Raw genomic sequence first — 27,672 nt, 5'->3', positions numbered from 1 at the left:
AAAAGTATTCGCTATTAAGATTTGGATAAGCACAGTTGAGGATGCGTTGAGTGTCACGAGAGTGGCCTGGCCTAGCATACAATTTCGAAGCAAGTGTCGCAACAGGAAGAAACCCATTTTTGAAAGGCTAATTCTTTATCCGGGTGTCGATCGGTCGTGGGGTTCGTACTTAGGGGCGAACTACTTCGCACTACGGGGCAAACAACTCATGGTTAGGCGGGCCGTCCTTAGCGGCGATGTCGTTTCGGAATCTCGAATCTCGAATCTCGATAATCAAGTATTGTTAAGATAGGGCCGATCGTAGCTTTCTGTCCTTTTCGTGCTCTTATGGATTTCATACGGCTGGGAAATGATAAAAGGCGTTGAAAAAGCGCCATGAGCGAGAGTTATATGGTCACTTAGTATTTAAGTCTGCACGTTGCACGCCGTAAGAACCCAAGTCAGAGCTACCATACCTTATGGTACTCCGTACAGAGCTTCGTGTCGCAACAGACGTACGCTAGCCAAGTCAAGGTCTTTGTATAAACCCTGATAACGGCAAGTGGATGGCTTGGTTCGATGAAAAAAATGAAATCCTGAAGGGGGGGGAACCTAGATTTGGAATTTCAGGAAACGGTCGCGGACCCTCAAATTGATTTCCAGGATACATAAAGTTAAACTGGGCTCTTGATGCCGACAACTAATCTACCAACATCGTATCATCGCCATACTTTGGCGCCTCTGGCTCTACCGCTACTCCTCGCCCTCTTCCTTCTAGTAATTCTCTTCTAACCTCGGGGCCAATGGATGAATGCCCTTTTGTCAACAGCAGATCTAGCAGTGCTTCCCGCTGATCTTCCGTGATTTCGTTCCGGTACCTCTGCGCAAATGCTAACAAGCACTGATGCCAAATGACCGGCAACTTAACATCTCTTAATGCAGCCCCGGAAAGCCCTTCCATTGCTCCCCCCACATCCTCCGGCCGAACACTGGCAGGATCGACGCTTCGAAACCGCAAGAAATGAAATACTAGGGCATCGATAACTTGAAATGGCAGCGCATACCGCTTCTCCAATAGCGCCTTTATGAAAATATTTGTCGCTCCACCTCCTTCTGTCCCAGCAGATGACTCCTGGGCTGCAATGTCGCAAAGGCCTTTGATGGCGGCTGCTGAATGCAGCACCGGTATAGAGACCCGAACCAAGACCGCCGATATAATATGCGCCTCTCGCAAGGTGCAGGTTCCGCTTCCGACCAATGGGAACAGAAATCCTTTGAACCATGCGGCGGGTTTGTATAGCCCTTTCTTCAACGCGTTGAAAAGATGGACGTTGAGCTTTTTTGTCTCGTGAATCTCTTCCCGCACCCGATCAAGGATCACCATCTCCATGAATCGTTGTGCCGTGGAGGGGGTGCCTGCTACAAATATCTTGGTCGCTTCATAACAAGCGTTTGTCGTCCACTTATCTGGCTGCGTTATTTGGAGAATGTCTTCCCAGTGAGGGACAGTTGGGAGGATCTTGAAGGGTTTCGGCAGCTTCCCGGATTTGTATCGTGATAATATTAGACCAGTTCTATAAATTGTCAGCAGTTATTGCGGGATAACATAGGCAACACATGATCATACTTAGAATAGACTTCGACAACCTTTCCAGGGATCTCGAAGTCTTCATCCACTGGTCCAGGCACATTCCGTGCCCCACCTTGTCCAGTTTGCGCTGCCTCATGTGCAGCAATTTTCTCCAATATTAAATCTGCCAAATTTGTCCCTGGCCCTTCCTCCTCATCCTCTGCTTCCCCACCCCATCCTTGTCTTAACAGCGGATCTTCTTGTGTCGGGAAGAATTTGCTGAAAGTCGCTAGATCATCTGGCGCAAGCTCTATCTCCTCCACTTCCTCGTCATCGTCTCCCCATGCTTCGGCGTCCTCATAAGTTTCCTCTTCTTCGTCTTCGAACCTCGAATCAAAATCAAACGCCGCATTGGGTTTCTGTACCCCACTCTCTTGGGCCGCCTCATCCGCGAGTTCTTGTCCGATCCTTAGAATCTTTCGCGACGCTTTTGAGTCGACAAATTGATCCCCTTCCTCTTGATGTCTCGACTTGCGCTTCTCAGGTCTGTTCTTCAACGGTCCGGTTGCTGTGAGATCCTGTTCAAGAGGATTATGCCGCCGCGCCTGGCGCGCTGCGGAAACTGGGGTCGTAGCTTTAGGCATTATCGTGTCTGTCGAGGATGAACTTGCGGGACGATTTTCCAGATTCAAAAAAAGTTGCTGATAGTGCGAGGACGCTAAGATACGACCCCTGACCGCCAAGAGCGGTTTATCACGTGCCGGGACCCCGCTTCAACCCCTGAGACACGAAACCCCTTTTTGTTGACCCCCAACTCGTCTCATCTATAAATGATGTTTGGAGAAATATTATATTGAATAACTGCTTTATTTTCTACCTCTCCTGCAAGTTATAATTTTGGCTTCGGTGTGCTTTATAACTTTGCTGCAAAAGTTAACCCTTCAAGTCTCGTCAGGCCACCATATATACTCTCACGATGACATCTGCTCAAAGACCATCTTATATTATCGTCGGAGCAGGTGTATTCGGTGCCAGTACTGCATATCATCTTTCCAAGTCGCACCCGGAAGTATCTGTTATCCTCATTGATCGCTCTTCTTCCTTTCCTTGCTCACTTGGGGCCTCACACGACTACAATAAGATTGTCCGAGCTGATTATGAGAACCTCTTTTACTGTGGACTGGCTCTAGAGGCACGAGAAGCATGGAAGTCGGATCCATTATACACGCCATTTTACCATCAAAGTGGACTTGTAAATCTTGATAATACGGGCCTTGGCCGAAAAATAGTGAGGAACTACGAGGATCTCAAAGTATATTCCGAGGCTGCCATTATCAGCCCTGAAGAGATGAAGGGTCGATATAACGGGCTGTTCGCGGATACTGATTACCAAGATGTTGAAGAAATCTTTATTAATCCTCTAAGTGGTTGGGCGGAAGCCACACCAGCTGTCGGGGCTGTTATTGAAGCAAGTGTAGCGAATGGAGTTAAATTCGTTGAAGGTGATGTCAAGAATATCATTTGTAATGAGAATGGTGATTGCACTGGGGTCGAGACCGAAGATGGCCGGGCTCTTTTCGCGGACAAAATCATCCTCTCAACAGGTGCAGGGACAGCCAAGTTGCTTGCCAAAAGCTATCCTCGTTGCCAGAATTTTCAAGCGAGGGATCGAATCACAGCTGCTGCGGTTGTGACAGGTGTTGTCAGACTCAATGAAAAGCAATTGGATAGATTCAGGGAGTCTCCTGTGTTTATCCATAACATTGATAATGTTCTAGGTACCATCTTCTAACGTACCCCTTCCCTGTCCATATTGCTGAATCATGCACAGGCGAAGTCCTTCCACCTACATCGGATGGGTTATTGAAATTCTGTGTTGACGTTAGTTTCATGAATACTTCTCTGGATCTGGATTCGGGTCAGTTGCTATCAGCTCCTCCGAACTTCCCAGATCAAGCCCAGTATGAGGTTCCCGCAAACCTCAAAGATGAATGCTGTCGGGTAGTAAGAGGGATATATGGCAAACAACTCGCAGGATTCTCATTTGAGTCGTTTAGGATTTGTTGGTATGCTCACACGCTGCTAATGGTAGTGGTCTATTTTAATATTCGTGTTTAGGGACGGCATTACACCAAGCCAAGATTTCATCATTTCGGAGCATCCAACGAGTAACCTTTACATTGCGACAGGAGGTTCTTTCCATGGTTGGAAATTCCTACCTACCATTGGCAAATACGTCACCCAGTTGCTTGATGGCCGGCTTCCCGAGGATCTCGTAAGGCGTTGGGCATGGGACAGGGGCCAGCAGGACAGTGCTCATCCAAGAGTCGTGCCACAGCGAGAATTAAGGACCTTATTTAGGCCGCCTTATTGATGCACGAAAGGAATGCGCAGATAAGGCTACAATAAAGTTGAAATAGTCCAGTATGTAGACTTGGCGTGTCTATTGATTGTGTATATTCAAAGCTAACGAGCCCAGAAGTATTCCTAAACTATGAGTATGTATACGAAGTATGCAATACGTGATATCTCTCATCATTGGCTATTTACACATCACCCTGATATCAAAATGCTTGACCCGATCATCCAAGATTCTACCTTACAGCCCATCGATGAAGGACAATTATCGCTTTTCGATGCCGAGCTGCTTATGTCGCAGGCGACCATGAGTAGGCGCCTTCCATCGTTCAATGTCGACCTCTATCGTGTAGTAGCTGGCGTTATCGGGTCCTCAAATACTCTTCTGAATGATGCTTAGGATGCCGGGGATCGTTTTGCTCGTGTTTCGCATATCAGTGGTCCTATACTTAGCCAGGAGGTCCGAGAATAGGGTCAGGGATCAGAACGTTTGGTGTCCAGCCCTTTGATCTCGTCAGCTAGGTGACGTTCAGGACAGTAGCCAGGCTATAGTTGAGTCGCGCAACTTCAATAACTTTATTCGGACTTTCGAATCGCTTACTGTTATGCCAACCTCGGATGCTGATATCCAGCGCGTAGAGCGACTCGATCGAATTCTCCAGGCAACGAACAGATCCGCCGTTTCGCCATTTATTCACGCCACAGGGTAATATATCAGCCGCTATTACCCTGTTAGATATTGGCAAAATATTATCCATTGGTAGAATGTTAGATATTGGCAATGCGGTAACAGTATAACATATCTTTAAGTTTAACATACTAGGCATTGCAAAGGTGGCAATCCCACAAACCCGCGCCCGCCAGAAGTGTCTGCTCTGATCTCCAGCCCATATCCTTCTCAAGCGGTGCCTCTGCTACATATACCGTGATGTCAGGGCGCTCGGGAAACAACGGGGAAAACCTGTTGCCGTTCATCATGGCCGGCACACCATATTCCAGCCTAGTTACTACCTTTCGCAGCGGCTTATCCGAGTCGCGAGTGTTCTCAAACACAGCCTTGATAATTGGCAAAAGTTCTAATTGAGCTTCATTTCGAAACAGTTCGTCCACTTGCAGGCCTCGAAGCGTACTAATGCAGCTTGCTTCAAGGGATATTCATCGTACTTTTCTGCAATAAAATAAACCTTGGCGTCGAACATCGCTGATGGGGCTTCCAGCTCTGGAATTGGGGAGGTATAGTTGGAGCTATAGATGAACTCCAAGATAACACCAACAATCTCCGGTTAGTCATTCTCCAGCTTCACTCGGCCGGCTTTTGTTTCCTACGTCGATCTTTGTTAGCATCAGATTAGGTCGGCCCATAGATAGGGCTCTTTACTTACCTAAAAGCCGCTCGAAAAAGCCCGCGAAAGAAGTAGGACTGCTTGCTGAGAATGGCTTTGTGTGCTATGTACACCTTATTTCTACAAGTGACGGTGCAGTCTGGAGATTCACCCAATAAATAGAACCTGAGACGAGTTAGCCTAAGTCGAAGCTTTTTAAACATCAAATTCAAATGAAGTTTGTGGTCATGTCTCTGAAATATCTCTGATAAACTTTGGGCCAGTTAAATTCTCTTGCTCCTGACTCCATAGTGTCTAGCTTTCTTTGTTGTACTGCTGCAGAAGCTCGGGCTTGGAAGGAGCTATTGCGGACGCGGGATAAGAGAGGAGGAACCAGTCCTTTAATATTCAACAGGTATTGTTAGCGTGGATCAAGTCGCACGTTTTCTACGGCATATTTACTCCATTGCGCTGACCGCCAAGGAGACAGTTTAAGAGAGATCTTTATTATAGGGAGAGCAATGTCGTTCGTTCTCTATGACCCTATTGATTCAGCAGCCTATTTTGGTTTGCTCCATCAATCAATAACTCCACGACGACATGAACGAAACCTGCCACTGTTGATTATCACTGGCCTTGCTGCCGGCGTTTTGCTCATTTTGGTTTACATCAGAAAATAGTGTCGTTTTATCAATCCACGCTTGAGGACTAAAATGACCCAAAGTAGCTCCGTCACAGATAATCAAAATAGCATAGAATGTTTCCAATGCCTGTAGGCTCTCTGTATATCACTGTCTGGTAATATTTGGCAAGTATATGTATTTTTCTCCGCCCCACAAGATTGGCTTGCGCATCAAGCTTCATGCCTCCAGTGTGTCAAGCCAAGGTAGGATATATAAAGATGATACCAGAGGAGTTTCCGAGTTAGTACCTCACTAACTTTTTTTTTTTGGATTTCTTTAACTCAGGAACCTCGTATACGTTGCCCATTATAAATAATCCTGGTTGGCACTTTTCAGACTCCTCTACGTAGTACGTACTCATTTTCAAATTTCACTCTCTGATAGGGGGAAGATATTTTTAGTGCCAGGATTTCGTTGAATGCTATATGAGACTTACCATAATTCATAACCCGTTACCTGGCATGGAAATGAATTTTTGATATTGTTTCATTTATTAGTCGTACATTCTGTCATCTATCAATCAATCACGTTTCCTGCTCGGTACCCATTTTATTGGCTTATACGGGTGAGAAGAGTCCGTACTGTTACCAACTACTTACTGATACAAGTTAATATTTGTTTATATATAGATAAATGCCAAAGAGATGATGTTGTGTGTTCTGGTCTGGTACTGGTTGATTCTAGCGGCCCATTCCATCTCCTTTTTCTCTTCTCTTGAACTTAGTATTTATGTCTATATAGTACGTTAGGTCGAGAATGGCAGGGCACGCTAAGTAAACACTTAGTAATTGGCTAATGCCATGATGTATAAACCTCATAAAGCAACCGATAAGTTAAAATTAATGCTTTGTTGTTATATTTATATTAGTTGTAGATATATATAGTGGTAATACTACTATTGTGATATAATATAATAAGATATATATATATATTTTAGTTAGTACGTACTATTTATATAACACAGCATATCTTAATTGACGAAGTATAACAATAAGTTTACAAGGGAGCTTCAGCTGGCAAGTCACCATAACTTGGAGACATCCAGTGCCTTTTGTACAGTACACTCCGAGAACAAATCGGTGGTTTCCGGCAATAATAACTTGCAAATGCCCGCTAATTTTGTGCCATTATCGTCCCGCTCCTATACCGTCCTCTATATAATCTGGATACTCAGCGCATACTGCGGAGGACTAGCCCATAAGTCTTTATACAACGATACCAAGGGTGGGTTGTTAAATTCCTTAGCTTAGTTTTATTAAGATATATATTTCACATATATTCCTTAATGAGTGGGTGTTGGTGTTTTTGTCATTCCCTAATAGAAACCTGATTTGTTCCAAGAATGCGCCACGCCCTTGGACCTCCTCTTGGCCCACGTAACAATCTGGAAGTGAAGACCTTTGTCTCCCTTGTTACGTAGGAGGCAAAGATCACCATGTGTAGCCAAAAGGAGCCAAGGCTGCACCATACTACGGGTCATTCCGAAGCCCGTCGACTTCCCGTTATTCTAACGAGGTTCCTCAACTGCGACTGTGACAACATTCCCAAAGTTTAAATGTACTGTACTTGTGACATCAATTATATTGGCATCCAACACCTATTTACTATAATATGTATTGACAAGTTATCTGATAAAAATAAAGGGCAGACTCAGCTAAGTCAGCTTGAATCTGGGACTGGTACCGTCAGAGTCTCAGAGACTCAGACCTCAAGCTTCATAAACCGATCCGAACAATCCGACTCCTTAGGAACATGTTTTGCTCAGTTTCATCAGCAAACAAAAGTTCCCCACAATACCCAGTACCGGGCCCTTGCATTCGAAGTCCCTAGGTTATTATTTTAAGCATGATTCAACTACTCACCTGAGCGCGAGTGATACGAGAATCGTCGTCTGTTGATTGGCGGCGGATTTATTGGCAAAGGAACCCCGCGCATTGCTGCCAACCTAAACAAACAAAAACCTCGTATTGACCGTCACATCGTGCGGTTGAACATTCCACCCATCTTACGCGCCACCATGGAACTTGAATACGAGAAGGGCTCGGCATACCAGTCTTGCGGGCTCCAACGTTGATTTAAACGGCTGCTGCCGCACTCCACGAGTCCATTGTTACTTCTGCAATACTGTCAACATATCCAAACACACTCGCTTTAACCAAAACAAAACCTACGAGAATTCAATATCAAGATGCAATTCTCTACACTCGCTTCCCTTGCGCTGGTCCTTGGGGCCTCTAATGTTCTTGCTGAGAGCTCGATTCCGCCTATTGACCTACCCTCCCCCATTGACCGATGCCCTACTATCACTACACAAGGACCTGCCTGTCCGACCCTTTCATGCACTGTACTTGCGTGCTTGGAGATTTCTACCATCAGCTTGCCGTGTAGCTGCAGCGTTCAGGTTGAAACAACCTGTGCAACTGCCTGCCCAACTGGATGTGGAGGGACTAGTTACTCGACGACTTCGTTGCCTTGTCCGACCATCCCTCCAACAACTACCACAGGACCTCCCGATACTACCACATCACCTCCAGATACTACCACAGCACCTCCAGATACTTCCACTACACCGCCGCCAATCTCGGACTCATCTACAACGAAGTACCATAATTCCACTATCACTACCACTTCAATTACCACGATCACGACATGCCCCATCGAGACCACTTGCACCGGTCAGACAACAACTTGGACTTCAACCTCTGGTCCGTTCCCTTGTTCAGCTGCCCCAACTTGCACTTGCGTTCTTCCTGGAGGTCCTGGCGAAACCGTTACTGGAGGCGGAACTGAAACCGCAGCACCCACAAAGACAGGTCCAGCTCCAAGCTCTAGCCCTCCCGTCGTTACAGCAAATGGAGCTATGAAGCTGGGAGGTAGCGGATTGGTATCTGTGGTATTTGTTGCTGTCTTGGGGTTCTTGTAATGAGATGTTGGATGGGTTGACGGAAGTAACGGGATGGAAGCAATGAGATTGTATTTATGGAGATGTTGACATGATGAATGTTTTGTTGGAGCTGAAGCAGTTCACCGCGTTAGTACAGAACACTGATTATCTGTTCAATTTACACGGAATTTTAAACAGAATGAGCATTCCGAACAATGGGAGCAATGAATTAGTCTTTTAATAATTGTGCTCGACTGACTAGTTTCTGTTACACCACCTTTCATACTAAGTTATATGCCCCTTAGAGAGTATTATAGCTAACCTACTCATTGGCTAGTATTTGACTCGGGTGTAAGAAAGTACAATATTAAGCTTTCACTGTGTACACTAATGTACTATAATTACACTATAACGTTTATAATCGATCGATAGCCTCCAAGAGTAGTTAACTACATTTATGTAAAATAATAAAGACAAAAAACTAAAGTATAAGTAAAGGGTAGTACGGAGAAACTAGCTTCAAGTTATTATAATATTTGGGATATATGTCTGAGTCCTGACTTCTATAATTGTTCAACTATTTGATTTATCATATCGAAGTAGGTAATTCGGAACTAGTCAGAGATTATATAGATCGCAAGATGGAAGTAGAACGGTAATTGTAATCGTATTCCATGAGATAATGAGAAAGGGATGGTGAGCTAATTACAGGTGGGCGGAGTGAGCCTATAATACCTATAGCCAGGCTTCCAGGGACGTTTTCTATGCCTGATTGCTAAGGCTTCCTGCTACCCCTGATTGCCTGTCAGGTGACGCCCTGTGATTGACCGCACTGCATTGACATGTTATAACGTGTTTCTACATATACAATTAATTCTCCTGAGAGACTGTTATATACAGAGTAACCCTCCTACTGTTAGCCCCACAAAACCACCCATTTGACCGTAAGGTACTACGTACTAATTGGCACTTGAGAGTTGAAACACGCTTGAATTTAGTGTTCTCCCTTGCCCAGCCTTTTAACGTAAAAACAATCTGACTAAGTAGCAGCGCTATCTACCTGAAGGAGCTTAATCCTAGTGATTTGATGCGGACTTCTTCGTTGGAGATATTTTGCGAGCGATATAGGATCCTGACCAATGAAACCCCTGAAATCACGTATAACAAAATGAACGATGGGCAGCCGGCCCGTCGCAATAGTGGCGTAGCAGGTTGATCGCCCTGGATGCTGGGTAGTGAGGCGTATTTGACTGCTGACTTTATGGAAGGAGTGTTACTACGTAGGTAGGTACATATATATAGATGTATCTCTCATTTGAGTAGAAGAGTGTCTAGAGTCTAAGACTCCTTCCCACTTCTTACATCGTTAACCTTTAACCCGCCGTCCAAAATGAAGTCAATATACCTCCTCCCCCTATTTACAACCTTCGCCCTCACCAACGCAGAATCAAACGGCACAATACCAGAAACCCTCTTCGGGCCCGGCCCATACTATGACGATGTTTTCCGCGAGGCCAATACGTCTCCGAACGCAACAGGAGCAGTCGATATCCTTGCAATAAATATGAGCGTCGGTCCTATGGTAGGTATCGAAGCTCTCTGGAGCGCACACCTAAACATTACCGAAGTCACGAACCTGCACCACACACCCTCCCCATCCACAGACGTGATCACCAACTCAGTAATCAGCATCGACACCCGAGGAGGCTGGGTGGAAACTCTAGACTGGGATACTACCTTCGTTATTTTCTTAGATGTAGCACGGAACGCGACGGTCGATGGGCAGAAGGATACCGGAGACTGTCATGCGACGTTGGGAGAGAAATGTGTGCGCGACTATTCTCAAGTTATTGAATCCGCGATACATAGTACACGTGCATCAAAATTAAACACAACGGTTATCCCGCCGCCTCCTGCGAGTTGCAAGTATAGACTTTCGAGCGCGAGTATTTCAAATCGTATGTCCCATCTCTAACCTTGGCCTATTCGAATTTCAAAACCACTCCCTCTAGACTCCCGAGTTCCCCTTTAACATCATAATAGAATTCGAATCTAAATATGCCAATGGAAGCGCATATATCCATCATTCGTCGGCAGTGCACAACGCGAGTGACACGATATCTTACCAGGAGGCAACCACACGTATATGGCCCATTTTTCTCAGGCAGGGTGGGAGAGGTGGTGCTAAGAATGTTACCGGGATAGCCATGGCGCGGATGAGCTGTTTAAGAGCTAACGCGACGACGGAGGGGAGCGAGGCTATTGGGGGGGTACCTGGTGCTGCCGTGGGCATTAGGGTGTATGAATGGGCTGTGGTTGGTGTTGCGTGTTTGGTTGGGGGATTGTTGGTGTAAAGAATAGAAGCGACGATTTATCTATGAAACTATCAAAGCATTTCAACAGGATTATGGAAGGTGGTCATGCCTTCTAAATGACTTTCTATAATAATACAAGGCTACTTAACTACGCAACCTCTTACCAATGGCTTCGACTTAGCATATAGCGGGCGCTCGCCGCTCCCCCCACAGAGTATACATCTTCATATTATCAGTCACCCTCCTATTCTTTTCTTCAAGTTCGAGGTCGAAGTTCCATAGAAGTTGGGTGTGGATGAGACGTATTTTAGCATGCGCCAAACTAATTTTGTAAGCAACCAGTTCCTATTGCGGAGGAGACTAAGGATAGGGGCCGATGAGACTTACTTCATGCTAATGCAATTACGCGGACCAAAACTGAAAGGCTGGAACCAATCATACGGGGGTTTCTTGTTTTTATAAGTAGCTCGAAGTAAGTTGTAATCATCAACATCCACTTATTATATAGTTATACTTCTGCCACTATTTTCTTTTATAAGTCCAGGTAATCCTAAAAAGCTTACAACGACGCAGAACAAGAAACTCAAAGTAACGAGTGGGTATTGTTGCAATTTCACGTTCACCCCTGGAAGCTACCTTACAAAACGCCTCGAACCAAACTAGTCCGCTGTGAAACTAAAACACTTAAATTACTCGTATGTAACAGGCATGCCTCCCGGAAGTTCAGTAAGCCCTGTAAGGCAAAAGTTAGTTCACAGAGTGCCTGACATTCAATTCCATGAAATGACGAGGTGGGAGGCGGGACTTACATCCTTCAACCGGCTCTTTAGCATCTTGTGATTTCATGCACTTATTGGCATCAGCTGCAGACTGGGTCTTGAGTGCGCTGCACTTGTCGCCACTGCACCTAGCGTCCAAAGCTTTCTGCAAGGCATCGCCTTTCCAGCCGAAGAGGTAATCGCCGTGCCACCCGTATCCAGTGCTATACAGGTCATTAGCACATATTTCCAATGAATAACTTAGGAGATAGAAAATCGATCATAAAATGGTCGAGGGAATGCGAGATTAGAGACTTACGGGTCACCCATGCTATAAACAAATGGGTTGGAACCATCCTCGGGCCATAGACTCTTGTCGTTGAACGGCCGGGTATCCCACATTACCTCGTACATAACCTGGGGGAGCCTGACGGGGTGAGAAGATGGACAAGGGCCAGTGGACTCAAAGCTTCCGCTACTTGGGTAGGCAATATGCGACTTATGGTCAGGGCTATCGAGGTTCTTTCCATCCCAACATCTACAAATAAGTTCATATTAGTGTCTGACAGAATGAACCAAGTAAGAAATAAACCTAGAAATACTCACGTTGGGAACGTAATGGTCGCCCGAATGCCTCCGCCACACATCTTCGTAGGAAGGGTGTAAGTGTCATCACCAGTACAAGGAGCACCACCGAATGGATTCTGAGCAACGTTGCTGAAGCAACGATGGCAGAGCTGCTTCTGTTCATTCTTGCCTGTCCGGAGCATGGGGTCGCCGACGATCATGCGGAAACCCTACCGTTAAGTTAAATCCGGCCTTCTATTCCACACGTGATGTAACGGAATCGGGATGTACAGTACTTACAGGCTTGAAAGCAGTGACTTTAGTCTTCCCATCATATGGAGGAATATAGTAAACAGTTAAACCACCATTCTTCCCCTGGAGGCCCAAATTGACCATCTGTGGCACACGCCTGAACGTCCCATTACGAGCCTTAAAGTATAAGTTCGCCGTCCAGTAGTTTGAAAAGTCCTCTGAGAATGTGCACGATGTGCAGGTGGACAATTTAGAGGGATCATAATCGACGGGTTTCATATCAGCGGTGAATGAATTGCCACCGGCAATTTGATGCAAATGGGAGGATGGGGTCACTCCAGGTTGGACCAAGGGATCGAGGCGCTCGATAACCAGCTGTGAGCATTCGAAGCGCATCATTGCTGCTTGTGCAAATTGACGCTTAGCAATTTCATCAGCGTCTGGTGTCGCAGCTCCATAAACATTTTGCGCGGACAGCGCAAGCGCTAGAGCAAGAGAATTCCACTTCATCTTGGGCTTGATGTCAGGGCCGGCAGTGTGAGGCGAGAGAAGTCAGAGATTTCGAAAAGGAGAGGCCAACATAGCGGACTATAAGATGGTATCGCATCCTATAAAGGTTTATTGCAGGCAGGTAATTCCCAGCCGAAATGGCTACCCGCATCATAGTCGCAATAGATCTTATCACACGGTCACATCTAACGCTCTGTTGTAATTAGCCATGGAATACTCCCAGATTAGCAAATAAGGTTTTAATCTGCGGCAGTTGATCTTGCGAACTGCGATACGTACAGGCGACGATCGTGTCCCAATAAGGTATACCACAACAAAATCCACCCCAAACCATGCAGTGTTGATTGTTAATAGAAACTGCCGGACCGAAAAGGTTTGAGAGCTGTCCTATGATCATTGGTCTAATTTATCTTTCTGGGCGAGCGGAAGCTTTTTAATTGGCCGTAACGTTATTTATTATCTGAGGAAGTGTTACTGAACTAATCATTTTTACTCAAACGGGCGTCGAACCAATCATTTTCGGGTTCTGTTTACCCATGGATAGACGGCTTCTGCGTCAGGTATCTTAGCAAGCTCCGTTTCATGAACTGAAGAAACGTCCGAAACAAGCTGGCACTAGGCAAGGGACATTTTCATATTCAAGCTTCGACTCAGCCTGTACCTGAAATCGGTAGAAACCTGGCTGCCAGTACCCGTTCTGCTCCCTATTTTGGCAAGAATATTAGTAGGGCCAAATAGGAGACTCAAGATGTGTGTATACGTCACCTTTCTATCGAAACTGTTCGTAAAATACAAAAGCATGCCAAGCACCCACTTACTATTTCACTTCCCCAAGCGTCTCCCCTTCTCCGCCCCAAATACTCTTGAGTTCCACCATCTCCGCTCTGAATACCCGCCTGTAGCACCACCCCTCTCTGATCCCAATTACCCCAACAACCTATGAGTCCGGTAATCAAGACTGAAGCCAGACATACCTACGAGTGATGTCCGCCCCCTCGACATTCCCCTCTTGGCCGTATTTTTCACGCCTGGCCGAAATTCATCAATCTTAGACCATGAACTCACAACCCTGGGCTGCGCCTGCCTGGACTTGGCAACTGTGAACCGCACCATGGCTAGATCTAGAGTGTGGGGCATAAATAATATGAGTGGCTTGCATCAAGTTGGACTAGGGCTGAAATGATGCCCCGTTTGGGATGGCATGGGGGTGGCAATGATTTGGAATTGTGGTGGGGAAGGGCACACGGCATGGTTCAGATATATTCTGGTCCAGTTGCTGATATTGCCATTCATGAATGGCAGGGCACCATTGATCAATGTAGTAATATAGAGAATGTCTGCGAGTAACCTTGCCATTCATAAATATTAAACTAGCTGGCTACGAAACACTGCCGTTCGCGGCAACGTACCGTTGTCAATGGCAGAGTGGGGACTGGTTACAGATACTAGGGTAGCTGCCGTACTACGGAGGCGTACGTATATCCGTCGAGAGTTTTATCCCCCTCGAATTACAAATGGAGTAAAATAATAGACTGGGTAAAATTATTCAGCGTCTATTTTGCAACCGTAATTGTATAAAAACATATAAATGCAACCACATATCGGCGTAATAGCGACTATCTCCGATTAACGGGCGTGTCTTTGACTTGCGAGTCCGTTCATGGTCTTGAGGAATCGGATGGGACGATTCTGAAAGTATTGGTCATAGAAGTAAGGGATCGAATTGATTGCTTCCTCTTAACACGGGGGGACAGAACCAAGTATATATAGGCTGCTAACGCTTCAACAGTAGAAGGAGAGAATTCCAAGGAGTAATCCTTGATTACCTGGCTCTATACCTTCATATAGCTGAACTCATTTCCTTTATCACCTGGGCCGTAATCCTCGTCAACCTAAAAGCAAGAATTGCGTGGAAGATGCTGAGCTTCAACACCAACAAATTTATAGCCGGGTGCTAGCAAACGACCACTTGGAAGTCACTAATATCAGTGATTAGTTTGGCTATTCATAAGCCCAAGATACTCGCGACCGGACCAAAATAGATCGCTTAACTGTTGGTATTAGAACTAGAACCCAGCTTGAGCCGTTCCTCACCGAATATCAGAAAATTCGGAGAGCAAAAAACGACCATGACGTTAAGAGCAAATGGATCTTAATAAATTGGAGAGGGGGGCGTGATGATAGAAACACATTTGAGTGCCAGCATCAGTCTCCGGAATCATCCACGAAACCTCGGACATAAACAACGACATTGAGCATTCTCGACTTTAGCTACTTGCCTTCGCAGCATACGCGTTTCTGGTGTCTATGTGGCAAAGACTGCTTGCTAGCTGACGCTTTCCAGCACGGATTTGGAGTTCCATGCCAATCGACTCTCTCCACTTCCGTATTTCGATTAATCAATTTTGCGACTGGCCATCGCTGCCTGTGGCTTTCGAATTTCGCCATGACTTACTTCGCATATGGCGGATCTTGGCCCCTTAGAGCAGGGATTCGGTAGCTAAGGAACTTGGGAAGTGCTTTTAGTGCGGCATGGTTGAAGTGATCTCCCTGGAGGTCAAGAGTTCCCAAGAGAGTCCCAACATGGACGGCGAACTGAACTGCGTTTAAGTTCGCATCTAGCACTCGTCGGATATCCATTGGAAGGCCCTCAAAAACAGCCTCCCAAAAGCCCCGCTCGCCATCCTCAAATCCCTCCAGCATGCGAAACTCGCCATGCCTGTATCTCCCCACAAGATCGTGTACCCTGTAGCAACCCATGCCGAATGGAAGGTCGGATGAGAGTTCCCAATCGACGATTCCCGACACCTCGCTAGTCTCAGAAATTAAAATGTTCATGTGGTTGAGGTCGGCGTGCGAAATAAAAAGTGGAAGTACTTTGAGCCGATCTGCGCTGTCGAGCATGCGCTGAATATCGCCTCTAAATGGCTTGATTTGATCAGCCCGTTCTTCGTTAGACTCGTTGTTCATTGCTGCTTGTAGCCGTTTCAACTGGACCTTGATAGCGGTATCTACTACAGCACCATCGTCATAGGAGACAAAGCCACGTGAAAGTATTCCGCCTAGAGATTTGGCGAACTTGGTGGTCAGAACAGGGCTGTCGAACGCGCGACTTCTCCGCCAGGTCTCGCCTGGCATGAACGTCATATAATATGGCCAGATCCCCTCGCTCTCCAGAGCCTCGTCTGCGATTTTCGCAATGTCGGGAACGACATCCCCCAGCGCCCGACGGGCATGTTGAAAGATCTCCACGTCGAGGGGTTCGGTTCGAAGCTGTATGATGACCCTCTCTTTAGATGCCATCGTCACCATGAGAGTCTTACTGAAGAAACCTTGGACGGCCACGTCTCGAGCCTTTATAGCTCGCAGGTTGAGGTGCGACTGAGCTAGCCTTTTCGCAACAGCAACCTGCTTTGGGGTAGTGTTTAAGGACACCGGAAGGTCGGAATTGAAAGCGATAATGCTCTACATGATGGCGACGTTAAGGATCCAGATGGAGGTTGAAGGGTAAATGAAGATTTGTTGGTTGTGAACTTGTGACATGGCTGGATGCCTAGGGGGAGCTGGGATGCAACTTGATGCTCCCAGGCTCCAAGTCCTACGGTGGCTCTACGGAGTATAACGTAGACACACGCCGCAATTTGAAGTGTTCTGTCGCGCCCGGCTACCTTCGCGCAACAATTTCGTAAACCTTCTCAACTCCCTTTCCCTCCACTAATACCATACACTTTGACTTCGCACTTTCTCGCTCCTTCCCTCCTTAACAGGGTACTACCAATGCCGTATGGCATGACTGGGGTAACTTTGGTACGTTTTCGGGTCTATTACAGTATGGCTGGTTCAGTCCAGGACTACCATCACCGGGAGAAAATAGTACTCGAGTACTGCTGGCGTCATTAATAGCCAGTAGCACTCGCAGCGCTTCTAATACCTACCACTAGAGTTGCGAAAACCCATCTATTATGAAGTCCTGGGTGGCGAGGGCCTTGACGGTCTCAACCAGGTCAAATGCCATGCAGGTGAACACGACGGCAATGCTAGCATCCACAAATGGCGGGGTAGAGTTGTTAAATGTAGGTAGTAGTGCCTCTAACGGCGGCTTTGCGAAAACTGCCCTGGTTTAAAGATATTAAGCTGAAGAGAGGAGAAGAGAGGGTCCGACTTTTAAAGGTACCTAGGTACCTATACATATGTGTCGGTGTTTTTGGGAGGCACTGAATAGGTAGAAAGAGTTGATTGATTCTGGTACACAAGCACACAATGTGACGAGGATAAAGGCCATCTGCCCCCGTCCGGTCTGTTTGGCACTTCGGTTAGAGCACAGCCACCACCTGAGATTTGTGTGAAGACAGCCTCGTTTTCTATCATTTTGTCCAGAGTTCCTACAACTTGTCAGTGGCAGTCTCTCTGCTGTTCAGGCATCTCCTCCTTCACATATAGTATGTCGGTACAAGGACTTCACGTCCTCTCAGAAGGTTCAAGCCCAGTGGTCGCCGAGTACGTTTACCCAGCCTTGTCACCTTGTGAAATGGCACACAACGCATGCTAAGGAATTGATCAGTGTAATTTTTGTCCATGGCTTGCGAGGAGACGCGCTTGCTACTTGGACCAGCTCCAAGGTCTGCTGGCCCAGAGATCTACTGAATGAGGATGCGGAGAATGCTAGAATCGCAACGGTATGCCTTGATGAAATCCATACCGCATCCCCGCACACTTTACTTTCACAACCTCGTGAGTCCGTGCTGACGCCTGCCAGTGGGGCTACGATTCTGGCGTGGCTTATCTCAACGAGTTCTCGAGCCAAAATAGCATCTTTGGCCACGCCGAAAACCTTCTGTCCGATGTCGCACGCCTACGAAGAAGGACGCCTTCTCGGCCTCTAATTTTTGTTGGCCACAGCCTTGGAGGGCTTGTCATCAAGGAGGCTTTAATCAGGTCTTCGGAATATTTGAACAATGGACAGGATCTGCGACTGGGAGCGGTATATAAAGATACAATAGGGGTCGTATTCATAGGCACCCCTCATCGAGGAAGCGATAAAGCTGGGCTCGCCGAAATCGTGGGAAGGATCGCGAAGGCTACCTTGCGCCAGCCAAATAAAGTTCTTCTGAGAACTCTCGAGGAGGATTCTGATGTCCTAGAAAGGCAACGAAGGTCATTCGCATCTATCAGCGAACGATTGCAGTTGGCATGTCTGTTCGAGGAGAAGCCGATGGCTGTCGGTATGGTAAGCTGCAATCAGTTATCTTGAATAGACACGAACTGACGTTTCCACAGATCGTTCCTGAACGCTCGGCTTGCATCGATGGCTTTCGCGTGAAAACAGCCAGTATTCCCAAAGACCATTCGGAAATGTGCAAGTACTCCGATAGGAATGATATTGGATATCAGCGGACTTCAGACTATATTCTAGATCTACTCGACAAAGCACAAGATGCCCAGACCTCAAGTATGTCCCTTGGTCCAATTGGTTCAGCAAGAATTGGTTCAGGAAGTGGCGCACGGAGTTCTCAAGCGATTGAGGCGAAGCCTGGCATGCCCTTGGGTGGAAAATTGTCCCTCGAGTCTAAAATCCAGGAATTTCAAGAAGCCTCGAGATAGCAATGTGTTGTTTTCGGCGTTGTTAGTCTCTAGTATACATATTTTCTGACTATGTATTCCTGCAGATGACCGTGCTCAAACATCGAGTGACCTTATGATTGTTAACGGAGCGAAAAACAGTAAGTTATTATCGTGATTGTGGACCTTCTGAAGCCGTGTTAAGCAGCCATATAGTAATACTGTCCTCTCTCTCATTCCCAGGAATAAATGATCGAGAAGAGGAGATTGCAGCAGCCTTCAAGAAAACATTTGAATGGGTCTACAACAATTCAGAAACTGGAGGGCTTCTTAGTTGGTTAAATCACGGAAGCGGCATCTTCTGGGTTAATGGCAAGGCTGCCTCAGGAAAGTCGACGCTGATGAAGTTTATTCTTTCTGATCCAAGGCTTCGCCTTTACTTGAAGCGGTCCGCTCCTCAAGCTCGGCATGTTGTGGCTAGCTTCTTTTTCCATGACCGAGGGACCGAGATCCAAAAGTCTTACGAAGGTTTATTGAGGTCTATTATTTACCAGGTCGCGAGCCAAGCTAGTGATCTGATTCCAACCTTATTTCCGCTCCTCTGGCACACCGTTTATACAGAATGGAAAGGGATACGTTCAAGGCAGCACAGCATAGATTGGACGCGGAAGGACTTGCTGCAGGTCTTTCAGAAACTACTTTCTTATACGTCGCCAGACCTGAAATTATTCCTTTTGATCGATGGATTGGATGAGTACAGTGGTAATAAGGTCGATCTGGCAGACGTGCTCAAAGCTGCCGCTCTTACATGGGAACGGGAGAGCCCGGATATCAAGCTCTGTTTGTCTAGCCGGCCATTGAACGAATTTGAGGAAGCATTTGAGAAACTGCCAACGATCAAGCTTCAGGAGCTTACACTCGGAGACATCCAACTCTATGTCTCAAGCATGTTCCAGAACACCAGACAAATGATTTACCTCCGAGGCACGGATCCGAAGAATGCCAAACAATTAGTTGAAGACATTGTGCAAAAGGCTTCGGGTGTCTTCCTGTGGGTCAGGATCGTTGTTGATTCTTTGTTGGAAGGCCTCCGCAATGAAGATAGCATGGAGGACCTCAGGCGGCGACTCGAAGAATTCCCGGCCGAGTTGGAACCGCTCTACACACGCATGTTAGAGAAAATCCCTCCACGATATCTAGTACAAGCCTCCCGCTACTTTCAAATCGCACAGGCAGCTCAGGAACCGTTACCAACACTCTCATTTTGGTCTGCTGATGAGGATCGCCCGCCAACGACAAATCCTACCGAGAATTTGAGTCTTGAAGAACTCATTCATAGATGTAGTCAAGTCGATGCAAGATTGAGAAGTCGTTGTGCTGGACTGCTTGAAATTAGGTTCAGAGAAGTTAAGGAGGCAGGTGATGTGCGACATGTAACTCCCACCGGCATACAACCAACTACCCAGCAACGTATCGAAAAGATCACAAACGAAACAGAAAATTTGACGAGCGGGGTTGAAAGCATCTCGGTTGGAAGGACCAAATCCATCAATGAGCTCTTTAGATCGAGGGTTCATTTCTTGCATCTGACTGTCAAGGAGTATCTCTTCAAGTCGTACACTTGGTCGAAAATCTGCCAGTTGACGCAGAGCCTTGCGTTCGATGCTGAAGTATGGCTTGTTCGGACTTATCTTGGGCAAGTCCGTGCATGTTTCGATAAGTACCGTCAGTACGAACTGTGGGGCAATATCGATCTCTGCGTGTATCATGCCAGTCAAGCAGAGCGAACAGTTGCCAAACCTCAGACCACAACATTGAACGAGCTTGACGAATTCCTGAGCGAGACTACTGTGAAAAGATTCTTGCTTCATCTTTTTGAGACTTCAGAATGTTTGTTCACCGAGAATACTAATGAGGCCCACTGGACTCAATTCCGGATCCGACACGAGCGAAATTTTGGGCGAGTTTTTACAGGAGACACGATGTTGTCCCTTACAGTCTCTGCTCAGGCATACTTGTACGCAACCCAAGTCCTTCAGAGCCGTAAAGGGTCAGTCAGTGACAACCTTGCAGGACTACTTCACCTGTCAATATCCCGCATACCTGATGACCCGGGGGCAGACCCTCAGGCGGTGCAGCACATTAACTTTATATTTCTCTTGCTTCAGATGGGTGCCAATCCAAACTCAAGGTTCGATGTCACCCCGCCTCTACCGCATTCACCCTGGCAGCTAGCTCTGATGAGTGCTTGGTATCGATCCAGGACTCATTTATTAAAATCAACAAGCTTTGACTACAAACTATTGTCCGTATTAACCAAATATGGTTCCGATCCAGACTCCCGCATTGAGCTTGAAGGCGAAGTATCTACAGCCCTAGAAATAGTCACGGACATGTGCTCAGGTAATCCGGAGACTGCGCCGCTGCTCGATCATCTCAAGGAGCGACACACGCAAAAGGAACGAATAATACCACTGGGTCAGAGGCTCGAAGATGGGCAGTCTGCTTTCGAGACCACTGTAGCTGAAGAATTCGAGGAACAACAGGCACAAATGCTGCGAGTGCGAAAGGCAGGAAAGAAACTCGAATATCAGCAGTCTCTTTTTGAGCCAAATTCGGCCACGGCAATCGCAGAAACAAGCCCGAAAAGCATAGATGGGGCTAGTAGTCCGCGAAGGAGTCTTAATGAAGAGCTTCTTGAAAATGTCGAGGGGAGGAAACCTAGGAAAAGAGATCCCTTTCTGCGCTTCTTGCGGATTTCCAAAGGACAAAACGAATAGAGCCGCGCACTTCCGCTGTCTATTTGATCCATGCCCTTTTCCAGTCTCCAAACAGTATTCTCATGCTTGTTGGGCGTCTTTCACTCTTACTGGTGTTGGTTGACAGTGACTGAAACCATCACGTTCCACTTCAACATTTTGAGGGAGCTATTTTAAAAGGGTTTTTTTTCACCGGCTTGGTCGACTTATTAAGATAGCTATAGCTCCAGTACTATACTAAGGATGACGTGGGTTGAGTTGCTGAGGGTAAGATGAGCAGAAGTGAGCAGGCGAAGAGGTAGGGAGATTTAGGTGAGAGGTGGGTAAGTATGGGTAAGTATGAGTGAGGATAGGTAAGGATAGGTGAGGAGAAGGTAAAGTGAAGGTATGTGTTGGAATTAGGGCCTTAGCCATTGTTGAGTTTCGGCGATGCCGAAATCAGGGTTATTGGGGTGTACGCCATATGTGCCTCAGGGAGGTCACTTGATGTGTCATGTGCATAGGTACCTAGGTAGTCCCCGAGGCTATACGCGCACACGTGTCGGGCGCAGCCTGAGCTCCAGCTCTGTTCACAGCTCTAGGCAGCTTTATCATAACTCTAGAAGCTCCATCACTACTCTGGGTAGCTCTTTTATAGTTGTCGGTTGTACAAAGTATTTCTTGCTATCACGTGAACCCGCCCTGGTTGTCAAGAAACCAGCTAAGGAAGGTAGGTATTCTTACCTGTACTTCGAAGGATGCAGTTCCAGAGTTTAGGTATTAATCAACCGGAGGTGCTTCGCAGGTGTTTTGGGGCTGTGACCCAAAGATTCCCGGCTGTGATTCAATCTTCAATTGCTCTGCCTAAATAGGAAATCGTGGCTTAGTATCCATGTCGACTACATGTTCCACTGCATATAATGGGCACTGAAAAAACAAACTTGAAACTGTTCATGTTCAGCTGCGCCTCTGTTGGTTACTCCGTGCTGGCCGAGCCTTGGGGAATGTCGCTCATAAATATCAACCACCACCAAGCATATTTCAAACCAGTACTAATTCTTGTTTAAGGTCAACCCCACACGCTCTACATTTCACGTGGTCTCTGTTTCTAATTTGAGGGTGCCTTTACTAAATTTCAGGGCTAGGGATTCCCAATGGTAAGTGCCAAGTCGAGAGATAGTATGATTTTTGGTGCTAATCATGTAGTCTATCGAAGAGTTGTATCCTGGAAAGGGCGAAAATGGGAATGCTCGCCCGTCTATCGAGTAAGATTGAGAGGTTCATCTCCCTGGTGTAGGCTGACTGAATCTCAATAGCATCGTTGCAGTCCACGGCTTGAATCCGTGGAACTCCAGTGACCATGCGACCGCCACTTGGGAAGACCCAGAGAGTAGACATCTTTGGCTCCGAGACTCGTTGCCACTTTCTCAACCAAATGCAAGAATACTACTCTACGCCTATGAGTCTAGTCCTGCATTTGGGACAGACAAGGAACGATTCGTACACCAAGCAAATTCCCTACTAGAATGCTTGCGACTAAAGAGACGGGGGGTTAGCTCTCATCATCCCTTTGGCCACATTAAATATTGACGACTAGCCAGGAACCAGAGCGACCCTTGATCATGATGGGTCACAGTCTTGGCGGCATACTCATCAAGCAGGTCAGTCTCTCACCTGCTGGGTTTCCCGATTCCTAAACTCGTTCTAGGCGTTAGTCAATGCACAAAACAATCCCAAGTACAAGAGTATTAAGGATGCCACGTGAGTTAGTCCCTAATAATCTAGTTTATTTGAACTCAGAAGCGATAGATTTGCGGTGGTATTCTTCGGTACACCTCATGCTGGGCCATCGGACGACTTGAAGGTTAAATTCGCGAAATCGTGTGTATCAGTTGCCCAATCTATGCCATGGAGAGTATCGAATGATATTATGGAAGGTTTAAAAAGAGGGTCCCTGTTCTCTGATGTGCTCCATGAGAACTGGAGGCATCAACTTGAACAGTATCGCTTCTTGTCTTTCTATGAAGGAATTGGTTCTGTAAGTGCGCCTTGATATTTGCTTTTATAACCCTCTCATATGTGCTAATCTTCGGATATAGATTGTTCCCCGAGAATCTGCTGTGCTTCACCTTGGGGGGGATCGCGAGAATCAAGTCAGGCTGAACGCAGACCATAGCAGCATGTGTCGGTTCAACCCCAGTGTCAAAGCTGACATGAATAACTACTTCTTCGTGGAGGAAAACATTGCCGATCTATGTGAACAACGCCCCGGTGAGCTTGGTCTATTCCCATAGTTTTATATGTATGCAGGTCACGAATCCAATGTATTCTCTGCAAGACCCTCCTTTGAGTTGTAATCGTGGTAGACTAGTCTAACTATAATTACAGCTGATACTAGAGAAGTGAGAAGTTAGTATCATTATCTCTCCCACATTGGCTGTTTCTAAACAATATATTAGATCTTCTCGATAAGTTGGTATCTATTGGATCCAATCCACGCCAGGAAAAAATCTCCGACAGGCACGCGGACAGCTTTCAGTGGATTTGGGATTTCTCTGTTGATGGCCCAGGCTTTGTGGACTGGCTGAAGTCCGACATGCCAATTTATTGGATCACTGGACTCCCTGGGAGTGGAAAGTCCACCCTGATGAAATATATGTATGCCGAGTCCTTGAAGCATCTTTCTTCGCCTACAGGTCAAATAAAGCCCGCTGTCATGGGCTACTTCTTCCACGAGCTAGGCGAAAGTCGAGAACAAACTTTTAGAAGTTTCCTAGCAAGCTTCTTGAGCCAGATTATTACTTCTTTCGAAGGACTTGCCTCTTTGGTGCTCCAGTTGCTTCGAAAACCAACCAATAGGCAACCTGGGTCTCTAACATCTGAAGATTTCGAAGATAATTTTGCCCTCGAGGAGCAACATTTACAGCAAGCTTTGTTGGCAATAGCCAAACATCCAACCGTTTCTGGAAATATTATCTTTTTTTTGGATGGTCTCGATGAATGCTCTGGTGAAAATCGCAGTCAGGTTCAGTTCCTGACCAAATTAGTGGAGTCATCCAGGAATACCAAGCTCGCTGTCAGACTGTGCCTTGCAAGCCGCTCTCTACCAGAGATTGAGCCAGCGCTTGAGTCTTACCCCAGATGCAGAATTCACGAATGGACCGCTGAGGATATCTCCGAGTACGTTATAACCAAGTTGACTGGGCCTTGGAACTTATTGGAAGATTATCATTTAGACCGGAACCTCCAGGAATATGACATTCGTCAGAGCATTATTAAAAAAGCTGGCGGAGTGTTCCTATGGGTCCAAATTGTCGTCGACAATCTCATCATTGGACTTGAAGAAGGCGATACCAGAGAAGAACTCATGGAGCGTCTTGAGTCACTTCCTTCGGACTTGGAGAAATTATACGCCCGTATTGTTCAACAAATACCATCCAAATTTATCCATGATACAATCAATTACATCAATATAGTCCAGTCGGATTATACACCGATAGATCAGGACCTCCTTGACGATGTATGTCCTGATCGGTACGGATCTTTCACTCTTCTCGAATTCGCCTTGGCTACTCGAGACCCAAAAGAGTCATTGAGCCAGTTAATGCATCACACGGAAGATGCCCACTGCAAATTTCAAGCTTATTGTGAGCTGGTAGAACGGCGGATTAAAAGCCGTTGCAGAGGTCTATTGTATGTCCGGGAAAGTCAAAGGAAGGTGCGTTGCAGCGGTCTATTGTACGTCCAGGAAAGCCAAAGGAAGGGGCGTTCAGATGACCCTGAGACTCGAGGATACACATCACGCACTACCCGAACAGGAAGTTGGCAATTTTCGGGGCCTTTGTCTCGGTCAATGAAGAATACGGTGGAATTTCTACATCTGACAGTTCAAAAATACATTACGAGCCAGGGATTTATGGCCTCTATCCAAGCTAAAACAGAACATGCTCTCACTAGGCCAGTTTCCGTAGGACTCATGGCTGCTGCTCTCACCATACTGAAGATGTTGCCCCCAGATCAACTGTTCCGGACAATGAAAGCTAGCGAGGAATCTCGTTCACAACTATGTTGTTTCGTCAGGCACCGTTTTAAAATCCAGATAGGCAGAAACCGTTTCCCGAATCTTGCTTATGGTCTTCTTATGGAATACTTCAAACTCTGCCGTTTGGCTGAACGAAATACGGGTGTGTCGCAAAGTCCGTTTCTAAAAGAACTCGATCGGATTTGTACCCTGGCCTGCAAAGATTGGCACTCAAAATTATATGAGTTTTGTTGGAATAGTAACACCAATTGGCATACCTCGACTAGATTTTCCTTTACAGCGGACTTGTTTTCCATCTCTATTTTCATGGGGTTAAATATGTACGTGAAAGAAGAATTGGAAAGTTCTAGATATAAGCTACTGGGACAAGACGGGTGCTTATTACTGCAATTCGTTTCGTATATAAGGCGTCGGATACCCAATGCGCCAGAGGCACTGGCATTGCTTCTAACACATGGGGCCCAGCCAAACCAGGAATACGATGGGATATCAAGCTGGCAATATGCACTGGACTTAGAGCTGGTACACAAAGGCCCTAGGATGTCCGTGGCTGAGTACTTGATGCTCGCCACTATGCTGGACTTTGGGGCAGATCCAAACCAACGCCTGTCAGATGGTGTTTCTCCGCTGCTCAAAATTCTCCAACGAATAATATTCCTACGGACCGCACGGTATCTTATCTTCGAAGGATGGGAACAGTGTACTGAAATGAAACTCGTTAGAAGTTTCATAAAAAACGGAATCTATGTTAAGCCGGACATGAGAGAAATCCTCAGCGAGGTGAAAACGTGCCCAGAACTTAAAGCTTATCTCGAGAAGGAATTCAAGCAGTTGGAGGCCGCCAAACCAAGGAAGTCTGTCGCTATACGCAAGAGGACGGGAGAAGATTTGGATTTGGATAGCAAGCAACAAAAGAGACGAGGAAAAGGGACTTGAACTTTTGGCGGAGGGCCGTGGTGGATAGAGGTAGTGTTGGGACGTAATAAAATCATTTTAAGGGCCGAAGACAGTAGCTCTTTTAAGTCTCTCTGTGGAAAGTGCTAGCAGAGTAGGGAGATAAGAGCGAGACAGGGTTGCAGCTTACAGAAGAGCAGTTAGAGAGTATCCAGAAGATCCGGGCTATGTTACAGACCGATCTACTAGAAGATATGTTTACGGAGGAAGAGCGGGACCGAGACATAACAATGGAGTTAATACAGTTTTGTATATTGATTGTCATGTAGGACATAAGCAAGATTATGGAGTACTTGTAGCTGATAGCTCGTGCGCCACTCAACCCAAAGTTACAAGATGCACTCTCACCATGACCGGTCTATTTGCGTGGCCAAGGACTCAGGGGCAGCATCAGCACTGGGACGATACCATGTCCTACCTAAGGTATTCAAGAAGCCATCCAACTTTACAACCCGCGCATACACACCTCGGAAGATTATGGATCTTGAAGACTTCGGTTGTTCGCGGTATCAATAACTTGTCGCGGTAGTCGCACAGCAGTCTCTGCCACGCGGTCTACGTGAGAACTCCACCCAAGAAGGCGAGAAATTCTTCCTGAGATGCTATAACTGCGCGGTTCATGGTAATGGCCATAATTATTTTGCTATTGAGGAGGTGCCAATCGTAAAACCGAACCACCCAATGTTTGTGCCCAATATCCCCTGGATAGAAAGGGCCGAGGAGCAAACAATACAAGTGCAGGAGACATGCTTGGAAGATTTAGAGGTAGGATGGCACAGCTGCCAGCCGACTACAAACCGAGCCGGGTTATATTATTGCGCCATGTGTAGCAGTCGGCAACCGTAGCACCCTGATAAGCTGATGATCATACTGTAGAGACGTCATAGAACTGATAAGGACTCGGTATGATAGAGCTCTCAATTCTAAGGAATGTATCTTCGAGTTTCGTTGAGAAGCATATCCGCCGACATCTGAGAATCCTCCCTCTAGCAGAATGAGTACTCAGAACTGAAGCCGATTTCGAACTCTGTACACAGTACTCGTAGGTACAGTACATCATCGCATTATTATTATTCCTCCCTGAGACCCACAAGACAAGACCCTTTGAGACCCTGCATGAAGGCTAATAATGGGGAAACGGAGAATGGAGAAAATGGAGACATGACCCTCGGCTGCTGGCA

General features: G+C 46.4%; 8 protein-coding genes across 8 annotated transcripts; 5 read left to right on the top strand and 3 right to left on the bottom strand.

Moving 5' to 3' along the window:
* Nucleotides 1-679: 679 nt before the first annotated feature.
* On the bottom strand, nucleotides 680-2,193 carry BP5553_09687 (Uncharacterized protein; the record flags this gene model as incomplete). Its single annotated transcript, XM_032018310.1, has 2 exons — nucleotides 680-1,553; nucleotides 1,607-2,193. 2 exons carry the CDS (start codon nucleotides 2,191-2,193, stop codon nucleotides 680-682), a joined length of 1,461 nt encoding a protein of 486 aa, XP_031865609.1.
* A 332-nt stretch (nucleotides 2,194-2,525) lies between these two features.
* BP5553_09686 (uncharacterized protein) lies at nucleotides 2,526-3,897 on the top strand (the record flags this gene model as incomplete). Its single annotated transcript, XM_032018309.1, has 4 exons — nucleotides 2,526-3,327; nucleotides 3,381-3,615; nucleotides 3,668-3,824; nucleotides 3,892-3,897. 4 exons carry the CDS (start codon nucleotides 2,526-2,528, stop codon nucleotides 3,895-3,897), a joined length of 1,200 nt encoding a protein of 399 aa, XP_031865608.1.
* A 4,203-nt stretch (nucleotides 3,898-8,100) lies between these two features.
* On the top strand, nucleotides 8,101-8,835 carry BP5553_09685 (uncharacterized protein; the record flags this gene model as incomplete). The annotated part of the gene is made up of 1 exon (XM_032018308.1): nucleotides 8,101-8,835. The coding sequence occupies one exon, from the start codon at nucleotides 8,101-8,103 to the stop codon at nucleotides 8,833-8,835; it is 735 nt and encodes a 244-aa protein (XP_031865607.1).
* A 1,351-nt stretch (nucleotides 8,836-10,186) lies between these two features.
* Nucleotides 10,187-11,150, top strand: BP5553_09684 (uncharacterized protein; the record flags this gene model as incomplete). Its single annotated transcript, XM_032018307.1, has 2 exons — nucleotides 10,187-10,754; nucleotides 10,840-11,150. The coding sequence occupies 2 exons, from the start codon at nucleotides 10,187-10,189 to the stop codon at nucleotides 11,148-11,150; spliced, it is 879 nt and encodes a 292-aa protein (XP_031865606.1).
* A 650-nt stretch (nucleotides 11,151-11,800) lies between these two features.
* Nucleotides 11,801-13,198, bottom strand: BP5553_09683 (Uncharacterized protein; the record flags this gene model as incomplete). Its single annotated transcript, XM_032018306.1, has 5 exons — nucleotides 11,801-11,844; nucleotides 11,921-12,093; nucleotides 12,189-12,407; nucleotides 12,476-12,666; nucleotides 12,737-13,198. The coding sequence occupies 5 exons, from the start codon at nucleotides 13,196-13,198 to the stop codon at nucleotides 11,801-11,803; spliced, it is 1,089 nt and encodes a 362-aa protein (XP_031865605.1).
* Nucleotides 13,199-15,649: 2,451 nt separating this feature from the next.
* BP5553_09682 (uncharacterized protein) lies at nucleotides 15,650-16,501 on the bottom strand (the record flags this gene model as incomplete). The annotated part of the gene is made up of 1 exon (XM_032018305.1): nucleotides 15,650-16,501. One exon carries the CDS (start codon nucleotides 16,499-16,501, stop codon nucleotides 15,650-15,652), a length of 852 nt encoding a protein of 283 aa, XP_031865604.1.
* A 1,138-nt stretch (nucleotides 16,502-17,639) lies between these two features.
* On the top strand, nucleotides 17,640-21,537 carry BP5553_09681 (uncharacterized protein; the record flags this gene model as incomplete). The annotated part of the gene is made up of 6 exons (XM_032018304.1): nucleotides 17,640-17,695; nucleotides 17,760-17,874; nucleotides 17,955-18,425; nucleotides 18,476-18,647; nucleotides 18,865-18,918; nucleotides 18,974-21,537. The coding sequence occupies 6 exons, from the start codon at nucleotides 17,640-17,642 to the stop codon at nucleotides 21,535-21,537; spliced, it is 3,432 nt and encodes a 1,143-aa protein (XP_031865603.1).
* Nucleotides 21,538-22,649: 1,112 nt separating this feature from the next.
* Nucleotides 22,650-26,473, top strand: BP5553_09680 (uncharacterized protein; the record flags this gene model as incomplete). The annotated part of the gene is made up of 9 exons (XM_032018303.1): nucleotides 22,650-22,652; nucleotides 22,702-22,760; nucleotides 22,812-23,046; nucleotides 23,097-23,156; nucleotides 23,204-23,256; nucleotides 23,305-23,533; nucleotides 23,595-23,766; nucleotides 23,884-23,904; nucleotides 23,955-26,473. 9 exons carry the CDS (start codon nucleotides 22,650-22,652, stop codon nucleotides 26,471-26,473), a joined length of 3,351 nt encoding a protein of 1,116 aa, XP_031865602.1.
* Between the last annotated feature and the right edge of the window lie 1,199 nt (nucleotides 26,474-27,672).

This window comes from Venustampulla echinocandica, assembly GCF_003357145.1.
Source record: "Venustampulla echinocandica strain BP 5553 chromosome Unknown scaffold_11, whole genome shotgun sequence".
NCBI lineage: Eukaryota > Fungi > Ascomycota > Leotiomycetes > Helotiales > Pleuroascaceae > Venustampulla > Venustampulla echinocandica.
Note: the sequence above shows the minus strand (reverse complement) of the source record. Positions and strands in the feature narration are given on the sequence as shown.